The 15,668-nt window shown below is 38.7% G+C and overlaps 1 protein-coding gene across 12 annotated transcripts in view; it reads right to left on the reverse strand.

The window, feature by feature from the left end:
• The window catches only part of KCNQ5 (potassium voltage-gated channel subfamily Q member 5), a 481,904-nt gene that overhangs the window by 93,156 nt on the left and 373,080 nt on the right, over positions 1-15,668 (reverse strand). For all 12 annotated transcript variants that reach the window (XM_044776992.2, XM_044776991.2, XM_044776989.2 and 9 more), the window contains 2 exons: positions 14,607-14,782; positions 14,205-14,330 (listed from right to left, as the gene is read on the reverse strand). In XM_044776992.2, coding sequence (XP_044632927.2) covers positions 14,205-14,330; positions 14,607-14,782 — 302 coding nt within the window. The remainder of the gene's footprint in view (positions 1-14,204; positions 14,331-14,606; positions 14,783-15,668) is intronic.

The raw sequence follows: 15,668 nt of genomic DNA on the forward strand, positions 1-15,668 counted from the left end.
AGAGCACATCTAGGTGGGCTGCAACAGTAGGCACCTGCAGCCTGAAGCCCCCCTGTGACGGCCCCCACGGCAGAGGAGGGAATACAAAGGGCCACTGTGGCTACAAAGAGGGGCCCAGGCCCAGTTAGCAACTACGGACAGGGTTCCTGGTTGGTGAAGTATAAACAGCGGCTCCCCCCACCACAGCAGCTGAAACAAGTGAAAGGAGCAACTAAACTCTATCTCCATGCGGAGGCACAAATCAACAACATCAAGCAATATGAAAAAATACATTAAATCTCCAGAACAGAAAGAAGGTAACAAATACACAGAAAACAATCCCAAAGAAAATGAGATATATAACCTAAATGATGACGACTTCAAAACAGCCATCATTAAGATTCTCAATGAGTTAAGAGAGAACTCTGACCGACAACTCAACGAGTTCAGGAGCTATGTCACAAAAGAGTTTGATACGATAAAGAAGAACCAAACAGAAATATTGGAAATGAAGAACACAATAGAGGAGATTAAGAAAAATCTAGATGCTCTGAACAGTAGGGCCGATAATATGGAGGAAAGAATTAGCAATTTGGAAGATGGCAATATAGAATTGTTGCAGGCAGAGGAGGAGAGAGAAGCAAGACTTAAAAGATATGAAGAAACTCTCCGAGAATTATCAGACACAATTAGGAGATGCAACGTAAGGATTATAGGTATACCAGAGGGAGAAGAGAAGGAGAAAGGGGCAGAAAACCTATTCAAAGAAATAATGGCTGAGAACTTCCCAAATCTGGTGAGGGAGATGGATCTGCAGGTGACAGAAGCCAATAGATCTCCAAACTTTATCAATGCAAGAAGACCAACTCCACGACATATAGTAGTGAAGCTAGCAAAAGTCAACGACAAGGAGAAAATATTAAGGACAGCCAGGCAAAAGAAACTAACCTACAAAGGAACCCCCATCAGGCTATCAGCAGATTTCTCAGCAGAAACTTTACAGGCTAGAAGAGAGTGGAATGATATATTCAAAAATCTGAAGGACAAAAATCTACAGCCGAGAATTCTCTACCCAGCGAAAATATCCTTCAAATACGATGGAGAAATAAAAACTTTTCCAGATAAACAAAAATTAAGGGAGTTTATTGCCACAAAACCTCCTCTTCAGGAAATCCTCAGGAAAACCCTCACTCCTGAAAAATCCAAAAAAGGAAAGGGGCTACAAAACCAAGAGCAGAGGAGATAAGTAGAAGGACAACAACAGAGAGTAGCAGCTCTACATCAGAACAGATTAAACCATGGGACGAGAAACAAAGGAAACTGAAGAAAACCGGAAAACAAGACACAAAATGGGAGTGGAAGGCCCCCACGTCTCAATAATCACTCTAAATGTAAATGGATTGAACTCCCCAATCAAAAGACACAGAGTGGCAGGATGGATCAAAGAACAAGATCCAACAATATGCTGCCTCCAGGAAACACACCTCAGCCCCAAAGACAAACACAGACTCAGAGTGAAGGGATGGAGAACAATACTCCAAGCTAATAACGAACAAAAGAAAGCAGGTGTCGCTATACTAATATCAGACAAGGTAGATTTCAAAGCAAAACAGATAAAGAAAGATAAAGAGGGACAGTATATAATGATAAAAGGGACTCTCCACCAAGAAGACATAACACTTATAAATATATACACACCCAACACAGGAGCACCAAAATTTGTTAAGCAACTCTTAATAGAACTAAAAGAAGACATCAACAACAATACAATAATAGTAGGGGACCTCAACACACCATTAACACCAATGGACAGAACATCCAGACAGAAAATCAACAGGGAAATAATAGAATTAAATGAAAAATTAGACCAGATGGACTTAATAGATATATATAGAACACTTCATCCAAAAACAGCAGGTTACACATTCTTCTCAAGTGCACATGGAACATTCTCAAGGATTGACCATATTTTGGGAACCAAAGCAAACATCAATAAATACAAGAGAGTTGAAATAATATCAAGCATCTTTTCTGATCATAACGCTATTAAACTAGAAATCAACTACAAGAAAAAAGCAGAGAAAGGTGCAAAAATGTGGAGACTAAACAACACGCTTCTCAACAAACAATGGATCATTGAAGAAATTAAAGAAGAAATCAAATATTATCTGGAGACAAATGAAAATGAGAACACGACATACCAAATCATTTGGGATGCAGCAAAAGCAGTCCTAAGAGGGAAATTCATCGCAATACAGGCTCACCTCACTAAACAAGAAAAAGCTCACGTAAGCAACCTCAAACGACACCTAACAGAACTAGAAAAAGAAGAACAAACAAAGCCCAGAGTCAGTAGAAGGAGGGAAATAATAAAAATAAGAGCAGAAATAAACGATATTGAAACAAAAAAGACAATAGAAAGGATCAATGAAACAAAGAGTTGGTTCTTCGAAAGAATTAACAAAATTGACAAACCCCTAGCCAGACTCACCAAGAAAAAAAGAGAGAAATCGCAAATTAATAAAATCAGGAATGACAGAGGAGAAATCACAACAGATACCAATGAAATACAAGAGATCATAAGAGAATACTATGAAAAACTATATGCCAACAAATTGAACAACCTGGAAGAAATGGACAAATTCCTAGACTCCTACAATCTCCCCAAACTGAATCAGGAAGAAATGGAGAATCTGAATAGACCTATCACAAGTAAGGAAATAGAAACGGTAATCAAAAACCTCCCCAAAAACAAGAGTCCAGGACCAGACGGCTTCTCTGGAGAATTCTACCAAACATTCAAAGAAGACTTAATACCCATTCTCCTCAAACTGTTCCAGAAAATTGAGAAAGATGGAGAACTCCCTAACACATTCTATGAAGCCAACATCACTCTGATCCCCAAACCTGACAAGGACAACACAAAGAAGGAGAACTACAGGCCGATATCACTGATGAGCATAGATGCAAAAATCCTCAACAAAATTTTGGCAAACCGATTACAGCAATACATCAAAAAGATTATACACCATGATCAAGTGGGATTTATACCAGGGACACAGGGATGGTTCAACATCCGCAAGTCAATCAATGTGATACACTACATCAACAAAATGAAAAACAAAAACCACATGATCATCTCAATAGATGCAGAGAAAGCATTCGACAAGATCCAACACCCATTTATGATAAAGACCCTCAGTAAAATGGGTATAGAAGGAAAGTACCTCAACATAATAAAGGCCATATATGATAGACCCACAGCCAACATCATACTCAACGGACAAAAGCTGAAAGCCATCCCTCTGAGGACAGGAACAAGACAAGGGTGCCCACTTTCACCACTCCTATTCAACATAGTACTGGAGGTGCTGGCCAGAGCAATTCGGCAGGAAAAAGAAATAAAAGGAATCCAAATAGGTAACGAAGAAGTAAAACTCTCGTTGTTTGCAGACGACATGATCTTATACATAGAAAACCCCAAAGAATCCACAGAAAAACTATTAGAAATAATCAACAACTACAGCAAAGTAGCAGGGTATAAAATTAACGTGCATAAATCAGTAGCATTTCTATACACTAACAATAAACTAACAGAAAAAGAACTCAAGAACTCTATCCCATTCACAATCGAAACGAAAAGAATAAAATACCTTGGGATAAACTTAACCAAGGAAGTGAAGGATCTATACAATGAAAACTACAAGACTTTCTTGAAAGAAATTGACGATGACATAAAGAGATGGAAAGACATTCCTTGCACATGGATTGGAAGAATAAACATAGTTAAAATGTCCATACTACCTAAAGCAATATACAGATTCAATGCTATCCCAATCAGAATCCCAAGAACATTCTTCACAGAAATTGAACAAACAATCCTAAAATTCATATGGGGCAACAAAAGACCGCGAATTGCTAAAGCAATCCTGAGCAAGAAAAACAAAGCCGGCGGAATCACAATCCCCGATTTCAAAACATACTACAAAGCTACAGTGATCAAAACAGCATGGTACTGGTAGAAAAACAGGTCCACAGATCAATGGAACAGAATTGAAAGCCCAGAGATAAAACCGCACATCTATGGACAGCTAATCTTCGACAAAGGAGCAGAGGGCCTACAATGGAGAAAAGAAAGTCTCTTCAACAAATGGTGCTGGGAAAACTGGTCAGCCACATGCAAAAGATTGAAAATCGACCATTCTTTTTCACCACACACCAAAATAAACTCAAAATGGATCAAAGACCTAAAGATTAGGCCTGAGACAATAAGTCTTTTGGAAGAGAATATAGGCAGTACACTCTTTGACATCAGTTTCAAAAGAATCTTTTCGGACACTGTAACTCCTCAGTTGAGGGAAACAATAGAAAGAATAAACAAATGGGACTTCATCAGACTAAAGAGCTTCTTCAAGGCAAGGGAAAACAGAATTGAAACAAAAAAACAGCTCACTAATTGGGAAAAAATATTTACAAGCCACTTATCCGACAAAGGGTTAATCTCCATAATATACAAAGAACTCACACTGCTTAACAACAAAAAAACAAACAACCCGATCAAAAAATGGGCAGAGGACATGAACAGACATTTCTCAAAAGAAGATATGAATATGGCCAATAGACACATGAAAAGATGTTCATCATCGCTAATCATCAGGGAAATGCAAATCAAAACTACACTAAGATATCACCTTACCCCCGTTAGATTGGCAAAAACATCCAAAACCAAGAACGACAAATGTTGGAGAGGTTGTGGAGAAAGAGGAATCCTCATACACTGTTGGTGGGAATGCAAACTGGTACAGCCACTATGGAAAACAGTATGGAGATTTCTCAAAAAGTTAAAAATAGAAATACCCTATGACCCAGCCATCCCATTACTGGGTATCTATCCTAAGAACCTGATATCAGATATCTCAAGAGTCCGTTGCACCCCTATGTTCATCGCAGCATTATTTACAATAGCCAAGACGTGGAACCAGCCTACATGCCCAGAAACTGATGATTGGATAAAGAAGATGTGGTATATATACACAATGGAATACTACTCAGCCATAAAAAAAGACGAAATTGGCCCATTCACAACAACGTGGATGGACCTCGAGGGCATTATGTTAAGCGAAATAAGTCAGTCAGAGAAAGACGAACTCTATATGACTCCACTCATAGGTGGAAATTAGTATATTGAGAAGGAGATCTGATCGGTGGTTACCAGGGAAAAGGGGGGGTGGGGGGAGGGTACGGAGGGGGAAGTGGTGTACCCACAATATGACTAACAAAAATGTACAACTGAAATCTCAAAAGGTTGTAATCTATCATAACATTAATAAAAAAAATGCATTTATTTAAAAAATAAAAAAAAAAAAAGAAGTATTTTAAGAATGTCAGATGACTGCTCTCTTTTGGGTTTTCCATTCTCCTCCTTTCAAAAAGTCCATTATTGCTTGAGTGGGTTAGGAGGTATTAGAAACCAAATTATTAGGGCAACAGAATGTTTTGTTATCAATGGCACAACCCTGTAGACATGCACTCTGATAATTTAAGAAAAATAATCCTAATCTTCAAGTGACTTTATTTCTGATTCTTATTCATTTTATTGCTGCTTTGCAACCAAAAAATGTATCAAGTTCTGCTTAATATAAACCCTGACAAATTTCCTTGTCCTTGACAAGCGTTCTGGTTCCCACTGACGAGCTTTTGGTGAGCAGCGGAACAATGTAACAATTGGTAAGTTAAATCTGTGCTCCACAAAGTTAAAACGAACAAACAACTTATCAATGTTTTAATCACAATTTAAGAAAATGGTATACTTTTATTTTGGCAACCATCTAGCACTCAAGAAATACTACTGTTGATTTATAAGAGGACTTTTTTGGCCCAAAGAGATGCAGAAAGTCTTTAAATCATTATAAATGCTGCATATTCCACATAACTCCCTTTTGGATGTCTTAAGGAATAAAATAAAAAGAAATATACTTTGTACATTCCATAAAGCACTCCTCTATCTGGTGACATTCTTATTAGGGCACATGTTCCAAATGACTGTTTCATACATTCTTTACAATGTAGGGAGAATTTTGCTTCAGTGGAAAATACCCCATTTAGAGTACACCTTCCAGTTGTCAGATTCTGATTTTACAGGACTCTGAACCTTTCACCGCCTCTGGGCTGTTTTACAACTCCAAGTTGTAGATAACTGGTAGCATGTCTGCAGACATCTAGACAAATTCTGTCCAGCAGAGGTGGAGAGCACAGTTTGCCTCTATTTGAGCATCCATTTCAATATTCCTGACCGTTATGTGCTTCTGTTCTTGGATAGTCCCTGGAAGTGATTGTAACATCTTACTGGTTCCTTCATTAATACTGATTTAAATTTTAAAAATGAGTTCGATAAGATCTTTAGCATATGTTTACTTTCTTTCTGTATGAGAGTCATGCCTTTACTTTTATTTATTTGGAAAAAGTCCTTTAATAACAATATAGAAGGGAGAGGTTTCAACAAGGCAGCATAGGCAGACTCTGAACTCAAGGACACAACAAATTTACAACTACTCTGGGAACAATTACTGCTGAGAGAGAACTGAAAACTGGATAAGAAGAACGCCCACATCAAGGGACAGTGCTGACTGAGGTGGAAGAGGCATAAATCCCCTTCCAGAGGGAAAAGAAGCCACCTTCACAGGCCGTGGAGCTTCGTGGCTGGCCAGGAGCAACCCTAAGGTTCGCAGCCTTCCCTGGAGGAGTGGGGACCTGAGCAGGGAGCGTTATTGCTATAAGCATCCTTCAGAGTCAGCACAACCGAGACAAGAGTCATAATACCTGGCTTTGCTGGCTACTAACATCAATGTGGAATACCCCCAGAAAAGCTATCTGACATAAGAGAAAGAAAAGCCTGCTCTTAAAGGACCCATGCACAAATTTACCTTGATTCAGAAAGCAACCTAAAATTATGAGAAAGAAAGGTGCACAATCCTTTGGTGAAAAGAGATTCACTTGATAGGCTGTGGGTGCATCTCAGTGAGAGGTGAGGCCTCCTCAGGGACTGCGACATTGGCAGCAGCCATTGTTGTGACTGAGTACAGCTGTGCTGCCACAGGCGCTGGCAGACACCACTGGAGTTCTTCCCCTGCCTGTTAGCCCAGGGTCTGCCCCACCCAGCAGAGCACCAATTTAATCCAGCTCATCCAGGGCAGGCAGCACACCCTAGGGACTGGCCCCACCCAAGAGCAAGCCCTAGGGCAACTAGTGGGCCTGCATAGGTCGGGTGCCTGGATCCTCTGCAGCCGGGTGAGTGAGTCTGCCTCTGAGGGGCAAGCCTGCATTGGTGGAGTGTGTAGGGCCTCTGCAGGGGGGTGACTGTATCTGTCTCAGTGCGTCAGGGAATGCAGATGGGGCAGGACTGTGTTGATGGGGCAAGTGGCCCTGTAGGTGGTGGGGCCTGTGAGCTGCAGCAGACTTATGCTTCTCAAACAGCCACATAGGGGACCAGCCCCACCTTGCAAAGCCTGCAACAACAGGGTGTTCCCAGGCCTGGGGGTGGTCCCACTCAGCTGCAACCCTGAGAGTGCGGACAACAGCCTTGCAGGCCAGAGGCCGAGAGCAACTGTAAGCCCCTGAGCCTAGCAACCAGCCACCCTGGGGGCTACTCACTTAACAGAAAAAATTCAACAGAAATGTGCTGTTAGACCTCACAACCAACTGTGCAGGGGCTCCCCACACCCAATAAAGTGACTGAAGTGTTCACAGAGGCACACACAGCTGATCATTACAACCAGCTGGCCAGGAGGACAGCCTGCAGAGACTCTCTGAGCACCTGCAGCAAGAGCATCCCTGACAAAACAGAAGGACACATACCCACAGAAGGGACACTCATGGAACATGTGGGATTGGTGACGAAGGGGAGGCACACTACTGGGTCTCATAAGGTGGCTCTTATACAAGACCACCTCTCCAAGATCAGGAGATGCAGCTGACCTACCTAATACATGGATATAAGCACAGAGAGAGAGGCATCCTGAGGAGACAGAGAAATATGTTCCAAGTAAGGGAACAGGACAAAATCCCAGAAAAAGAACTAAATGAAACAGAGACAGTCTACCTGACAGAGAGTTCAAGCAAATAGTCATAATGATGCTCACTGATCTTGGGAGAAGAATAGATGAACTCAGTGGGAACTTCTACAAAGAATTGAAAAATGTAAAAAAGAACCAATCAGAAATGAAGAATACAATACTGGAAATGAAAAGTTCACTAGAGGGACTCAATAGCAGAGTAGATGATACAGAAGGATGCATCAGTGAGCTGGATGAAAGACTAGAGGAAATCACCCAAGCAGAACAGAAGAAAGAAAAAAGAATTAGGGGCCAGCCAAGTGGCACAGCAGTTAAGTTTGCACATTCTGCTTTAGCAGCCGAGGGTCCACTATTTTGGATCCCAGGCATGGACCTACTCACTGCTCATCAAGCCATTCTATGGCAGACATCCCACATGTAAAAGGAAAGAAGGTGGGCACAGATGTTAGCTCAGGGCTAATCTTCCTCAGAAAAAAGAGGAGGATTGGTGGTGGATGTTACCTCAGGGCTAATCTTCCTCAAAAAAGGAAAAAAAGAATTAAAAAGAATGAAAACAGTCTAAGAGACCTCTGAGACATCACCAAGTGCACTAACATTCATATTATAGGTGTCCCAAAAGGAGAAGAGACAGACACAGGGGCACAGAATCTATTTGAAAAAATAATAGCTGAAAACTTTCCTAAGATAAGGAAAGAAACAGACATAGAGTTACAGGAAGCACAGAGAGTATCAAACAAAAGAAACCCAAAGAGGCCCACACCAAGACACATTATAATTAAAATGTCAAATATTAAATATAAAAACAGAATCCTAAAATCTGCAAGAGAAAGGCAATATGTTACACACAAAGGAACCCCACAAGGCTATCAGCTGACTTCTTAGCAGAAACCTTATAGGCTAGAAGTGAGTGTCATGATATATTTAAAGTGCTGAAAGGAAAAAATCTACAGCCAAGAATACCCAACCAGCAAGGTTATCATTCAGAATGGAAAGAGAGATAAAGACTTTCCCAAACAAGCAAAAATTAAGGAGTTTATCACCAAGAAACCAGTTTTACAAGAAATGCTAAAGGGACTTATTTAAGTGGGAAAGAGAAGGCCACAAATGGGAATAAGAAAATAATATTTAAAAAAGACAATAAAATAACTGGTAAATGCAAATATACAGTAAAAGTAGCAGATCAACCACCTACGAAGATAATAAGAAGGTCAAAAGACAAAAGTACTAAAATTACCTATTTCCATAATAAGAGTGTAATGGATACATATGAACAAAAAAGGAAGTTAGATGTGATATCAAAAACATAAAATGTAGGAGGAGGGGAGTAAAGAGTAGAGCTTATAGCAAGAAGTCAAACTAAAAAGACCATCAATTTAATATAGATTGTTACATATGTAGGTTAATGAACCTCATGGTCATCACAAACCAGAAACCTATAATGAATACAGAAAAAATTAAGAGAAAGACACGCAAACATAATACTAAAGAAAACCATCGAACCACAAGGGAAGAGAGCAAGAAAAGAAGAAAGGGACAGAGAAGAACTACTAAAACATCCAGATAAAAGGAACAAAATGACAATAAGTACATTCTTAGAAATAGCTACTTTAAGTGTCAATGGACTAAATGCTCCAATAAAAAGGCAAACAGTGGCTGATTGGATAAAAAAGCAAGACCCATACATATGCTGCAAACAAGAGGACACACTTCAGACCTAAAGACATTCACAGAATGAAAGCAAAGGGATAAGCGGTGATACTCCAAGTAAATGGCAATGAAAAGGAAGCTGGAATGGCAATACTTACATCAGACAAAATAGACTTTAAAACAAACCTGTAACAAGAGACAGAGATGGACACTACATAATGATGAAGGGAACAATCCAACAAGACAACATAACACTTGTAAATATCTATGCATCCAACAGAGGACCGTCCAAAAATATAAACAATTATTAACAGATATAAAATTAGAAACACACAACATAATAATAGTAGGGGACTTGAACACTCCACTTACACCAATGGATAGATCGCGCAAAAAGAAAATACATAAGGAAACATTGGCCTTAAACAGCACATTAGACCAGATAGACTTGGTAGATATATAGAGAACATTTCATCCAAAAACCACAGAATACACTTCTTTTCAAATGCACAAGGAACATTCTCCAGGATTGTTCACATATTAGGCCCCAAAACAGCTCTCAATAAATTTAAGGATATGGAAATAGTACCAAGCATCTTTTCTGACCACAAAGGTATGAAACTAGAAATCAACTACAGGAAGAAAATCAGAAAAGCCACAGGAATGTGGAGATTAAACAAAATGCTACTGAACAATGATTCGGTCAATGAAGAAATCAAAGGAGAAATCAAAAAATACGTGAAGAAAAATGAAAATGAAAATACGACACATCAAAATTTGTGGCATATATCAAAATCAGTGCTAAGAAGGAACTTTACAACAATACAGGCCCACCTCAACAAACAAGAAAAATCTCAATTAAACAATCTAACAGAGCACCTAAATGAACTGGAAAAAGAAGAACAAAAAAAGTCCAAAATCAGTAGAAGGAAGGAACAATAAAAATCAGAACAGAAATAAATGAAATAGAGATTTAAAAACCAATAGAGAAAATCAGTGAGATGAAGAGCTGGTTCTTTGAAAAGATAAAAAAAAATTGGCAAATCATTAGCTAGACTCAAGAAGAAAAAAAGAGAGAAGGCTCAAATAAATAGAATCAGAAATGAAAGAGGAGAAATTACAAGGGACACCTCAGAAATATATAAGATTATAAGAGAATACTACAGAAAGCTATATGTCAACAAATTGGATAATCTAGAAGAAATGGATACATTCTTAGAATCATACAAACTTCCAAAACGGAATCAGGAAGAAATAGAGAATTTGAATAGACCAATGATCAGTAAGGAGATCGAAACAGTAATAAAAAAATCTCTGAAAAAATAAAAGTCCAGAAACAGACAACTTCCCTGGTGAATTCTACCAAACATTCAAAGAAGACTTAATACCTATCCTTCTCAAACTCTTCCAAAAAATTGAAGAGGAGGAGAAGCTTCCTAACTAATCTACAAAGCCAACATTACCCTGATACCAAAACCAGGGAAAGACAACACACAAAAAGAAAATTACAGTCCAATATCACTGATGAACATCAATGCAAACATCCTCAACAAAATATTAGCAAATCGAATACAATACCTTAAAAAGATCAAACATCATGATCAAGTGGGTTTTATTCTAGGGATGCAGGGATGGTTCAACATCCACAAATCCTTCAATGTGATACACTACATTAACAAAATGAAGACTAAAAATCAAATGATGTTCTTGATAGATGCAGAGAAAGCATTTGACAAGATACAGCATCTATTTATTGTAAAAACTATGAATAAAATGGGTATAGAAGGAAAGTACCTCAACATAATAAAGGCCATACATGACAAACTCACAGCTAATATCATTCTCAATGGAGAAAAACTGAAAGCTATCCCTCTAAGAATAGGTACCAGACAAGGATACTCACTGTCACCACTCTTATTTAACATAGTATTGGAAGTCCTAGCCAGAGAAATCAGGCAAGAAAAAGAAATAAACGGGATCCACATTGGAAAGGAAGAAGTGAAACTGTCACTATTTGCAGATGACATGATTCTATGTATAGAAAACCCTAAAGAATCCACCAAAAATCTTTTTGAAATAACAAATGTGGTAAAGTTGCAGGATACAAAATCAACATAGAAAAATCAGTTGCATTTCTGTACACTAACAATGAAATAGCAGAAAGAGAAATTGTGAATATAACCCCATTTACAATTGCAACAAAAAGAATAAAATACCTAGGAATAAACTTAACCAAAGAGGGGAAGATATGTACACTGAAAACTATAAAACATTGTAGAAAAGAATTGAAGAAGACACAAAGAAATGGAAAGTTATTCCATGCTCTTGGATTGGAAGACTGAACATAGTTAAAATGTCCATACTTCCTAAAGCAATCTACAGATTCAATACAATCTCTATCAAAGTTCCAACTACATTTTTCACAGAAATAGAAGAAAGAATCCTAAGATTTATAATGACCAACAAAAGACCCTAAATAGCCAAAGGAATCCTGCAAAAAAAGAACAAAGCTGGAGGTTTCACACTCCTTGATTTCAAAATATACGACAAAGCTATAGTAGCCAAACCAGCACAGTACTGACACAAAAACAGACATACAGATCAATGGAACAGAATGGAGAGCGCAGAAATAAACCCACACATCTATGGACAGCTAATTTTCAACAAGAGAGCCACGAATATACAAGGGACAAAGGAAAGTCTCTTCAATAAATGGTGTTGGGAAAACTGCACAGCCAAATGCCAAAGAATGAAAGTAGACCATTATCTTTAACCATCAGAAAAATTAACTCAAGTTGTATTAAAGACTTGAATGTAAGACCCAAAACCATGAAACTTCTAGAATAAACCATAGGGAGTACGTTCTTTGACACCGGTTTTAGCAGCCTTTTTTCAAATACCATGTCTGACTGGGTGAGGGAAACAATAGAAAAAATAAACAAATGGGACGACGTCAGACTAAAAACCTTCTGCATAGCAAAGAAGACTATTAAGAAAATGAAAAGACAACCTAACAATTATGAGAATATATTTGCAAACCACATATCTGATGGGGGTCAATAACCAAAATACATAAAGAATGAATACATGTAAACAACAAAAAAACTAACAACCCAATAGGAAATGGGCAAAGGATCAGAACAGACATTTCTCCAAAGAAGAGGTACAGGTGGCCAACAGGCACTTGAAAGGATGTTCAACATTGTTAACTATCAGGCAAATGCAAATCAAAACTTCAATGAGATATCACCTCACTCCTGTCAGAATGGCTATAATCAACAAGACAGGAAAGAACAAGTGTTGGAGAGGATGTGGAGAGAAGGGAACTCTCATACACTGCTGGTGGGAGTGCAAACTGGTGCACCCAGGGTGGAAAATAATATGGAGTTTCCTCAGAAAATCAGGAATAGATCTATGTGATCCAATTATTCCACTGCTGGGTATTTATCCAAAGAACACGAAAACACAAATGCATAAAGATGCATGCACCCCTGTGTTCACTGAAGCATTATTCACAATAGCCAAGACTTGGAAGCAATGTAGGTGACCATCAAGGGACAAATGGATAAAGAAGATGTGGTACATATACACAATGGAATATACTACTCAGCCATAAGTAATTATGAAATCCGGCCATTTGTGACAATTTTGGACCTTGAGGGTATTATGCTAAGCGAAATAAGTCAGAGAGAGAAAGTCAAACACCATATGATCTCGCACTTATGGAGAAGATAAAAAACAACAGAAAACAATCACATAGAGACAGAGATTGGATTGGTGGTTACCCGAGGAGATGAGAGGAGGGAGGTGGGCGAAAGGGGTGACTAGGCACACGTGTGGGGTGATGGATGGTAACTAGTCTTTGAATGGTGAACGTGATGTAATCTACACAGGAATCGAAATATTCTGATGTACACATGAAATTTATATAATGATATAAACTAACGTTGCTGCAACTGAAAAAAAAAAACCACAAAAAAAGCAATATAAAGGGGCAATAGGTTTTTAAGCGGCAAGTTTTGAAATGAGGTGTCTATAACCTCTGATCACACAAAGGGTCACTAGTCTTCTCTTTTTCACTTTTTGTCTGTAAGTGCACTCTTCTAATTCTTCTTCAGCTCCCAGTCCTTGTTTTGCAACCTCAGATAAACTTTTTGATGAGTTGCAAAACAACGCAACAATTGGTAACTTAAATCTGTGCCCCACAAAGTTAAAACAAACAAACAAGCCTATGATCATTTTGATCAAGTTTTAAAAAGTGACATATTTTTATTTTGGCAACAATCTAGCATGCAAGGAATACTGCTGATGATTTATAGGAGAACTTCCCTTTGTTGAACCAAAGAGACAGAGAAACTCTTTAGAGGATTCTAAGTGCTGTATATTTTCACACAACTCCCTTTTGGAAGTTAATATTTTTATTGATCATTCATAGGAATCACTACACTATATCTAAAGGAAAAATTTCACAACATGCAATAGATAAAAATGGATTTTTATACTTACTGTGCCCCACCAGAGAGCATCTGCATATGTAGAAAACTCTTTATTGGCATCCTTTTCCACCAGATAGACAAGGAAAGATGAAAAAATAAGAACCAAAAATCCTATGTACCAAGCTGTGATTAATTCCTAGATATAAGAGGAATGAAAGATTTTTAGAGGTGAAACAACATTTGAAAAAGGAAAAAACTCTTTGTATGATTCCATTCATTGTCCTACTTCTTGGATATTTATGATGACTTTTAAATAATCCATTATACACATTCATTATATACATGTCACAAAATTTCCTTAACCAGTTTCTGAAACGACCAAGTTGGCTTGTGAGAGGTTTATTAAATACTACAGCAATAGACCAAAAAAGTTTTAAAAATCTTGTTTTATAACTCAGAAAGCAAATCTTACCTTACTGTGAGCATAAACCACTGAACCTAGTAACTTCCACGTGCCTCCCCTCCGGTCCATGCGCACCATGCGGAGGATCTGCAGGAAACGGAGACTTCTGAGTGCAGACGTGGCAAAAATATTACCCTGAGTTTTTGCAGAAACAACTGCTATTGAAGCAATAAGAACAATGGTATCTGAAAGAAACAGTTGAAACAGCTGTAAGTGGCATGACTGGGAATTTTTATTTCTCAAAACAGTATTTCAACAAGATGCACTTTGACCTATTTCAGGCGCAAATAAATGGATCTCAAATCCCAACCTGGCATCGTGCTTCTTGGGCTCTGTGATGATGGAGAGTGGGAAAGCGGAGAACAGGACCCGCGATTGTCTTAGTTACTGCCCTGTGGCCATTCTACACTTCACCTATGCAATTTGGGGCCACTTACTATTTAACCTTCAAAGAATTGGACAATGACCTTCAGAAAGTTCAGTGTTCCAGGGAGCCTACGGCTGTGGGGCGGCCTTCCACAGCATCTCTGGTCACTAGCACTCCTGTCCAGCAGAAAGGAGCTTCTGCCTCAGCCCTAGCACTGTGGCCTCCTGGTTGGTGCACAGAGGCAGCACGGCCTGTCTATCCATGAAAGTGCTGCTTGGTATAATCATGTCTCTCATTCTCTTGCCTAAGAAGCTTGTAGCACCTTTCTGCACAAAATTCCCATATGTTGTTGTGGAGTCTGCACCTTCACATACTGTTTAATTAGGTCCGCAACCAAGCTGAATGCTGGAGGATCCCTGCAGAGAGTACTCTTCCTACCTAGCCAGTCAGTTATGTGTAAGTTTTGTACACAAATCAAATAATATTATGTTTGTCACAATAGAACATGTAATTATACATAGTGCGCATTGCATGGAAATGTGTATTTAATGTTTGACATATTGACATTTGGCTTAAAAAATATCTGGCCTTTTGTAAGCTAAAAAGAGAAAAAAGAGCAGCTAATGAAAGCATAGAAAAGATAAAAGAGGACTTACTCGCTCCAGGGTAAATATATGAGTGAGAGGATGGAGGATTTAAGTGGG

Source organism: Equus asinus, chromosome 8 (assembly GCF_041296235.1).
Source record: "Equus asinus isolate D_3611 breed Donkey chromosome 8, EquAss-T2T_v2, whole genome shotgun sequence".
Lineage (NCBI taxonomy): Eukaryota > Metazoa > Chordata > Mammalia > Perissodactyla > Equidae > Equus > Equus asinus.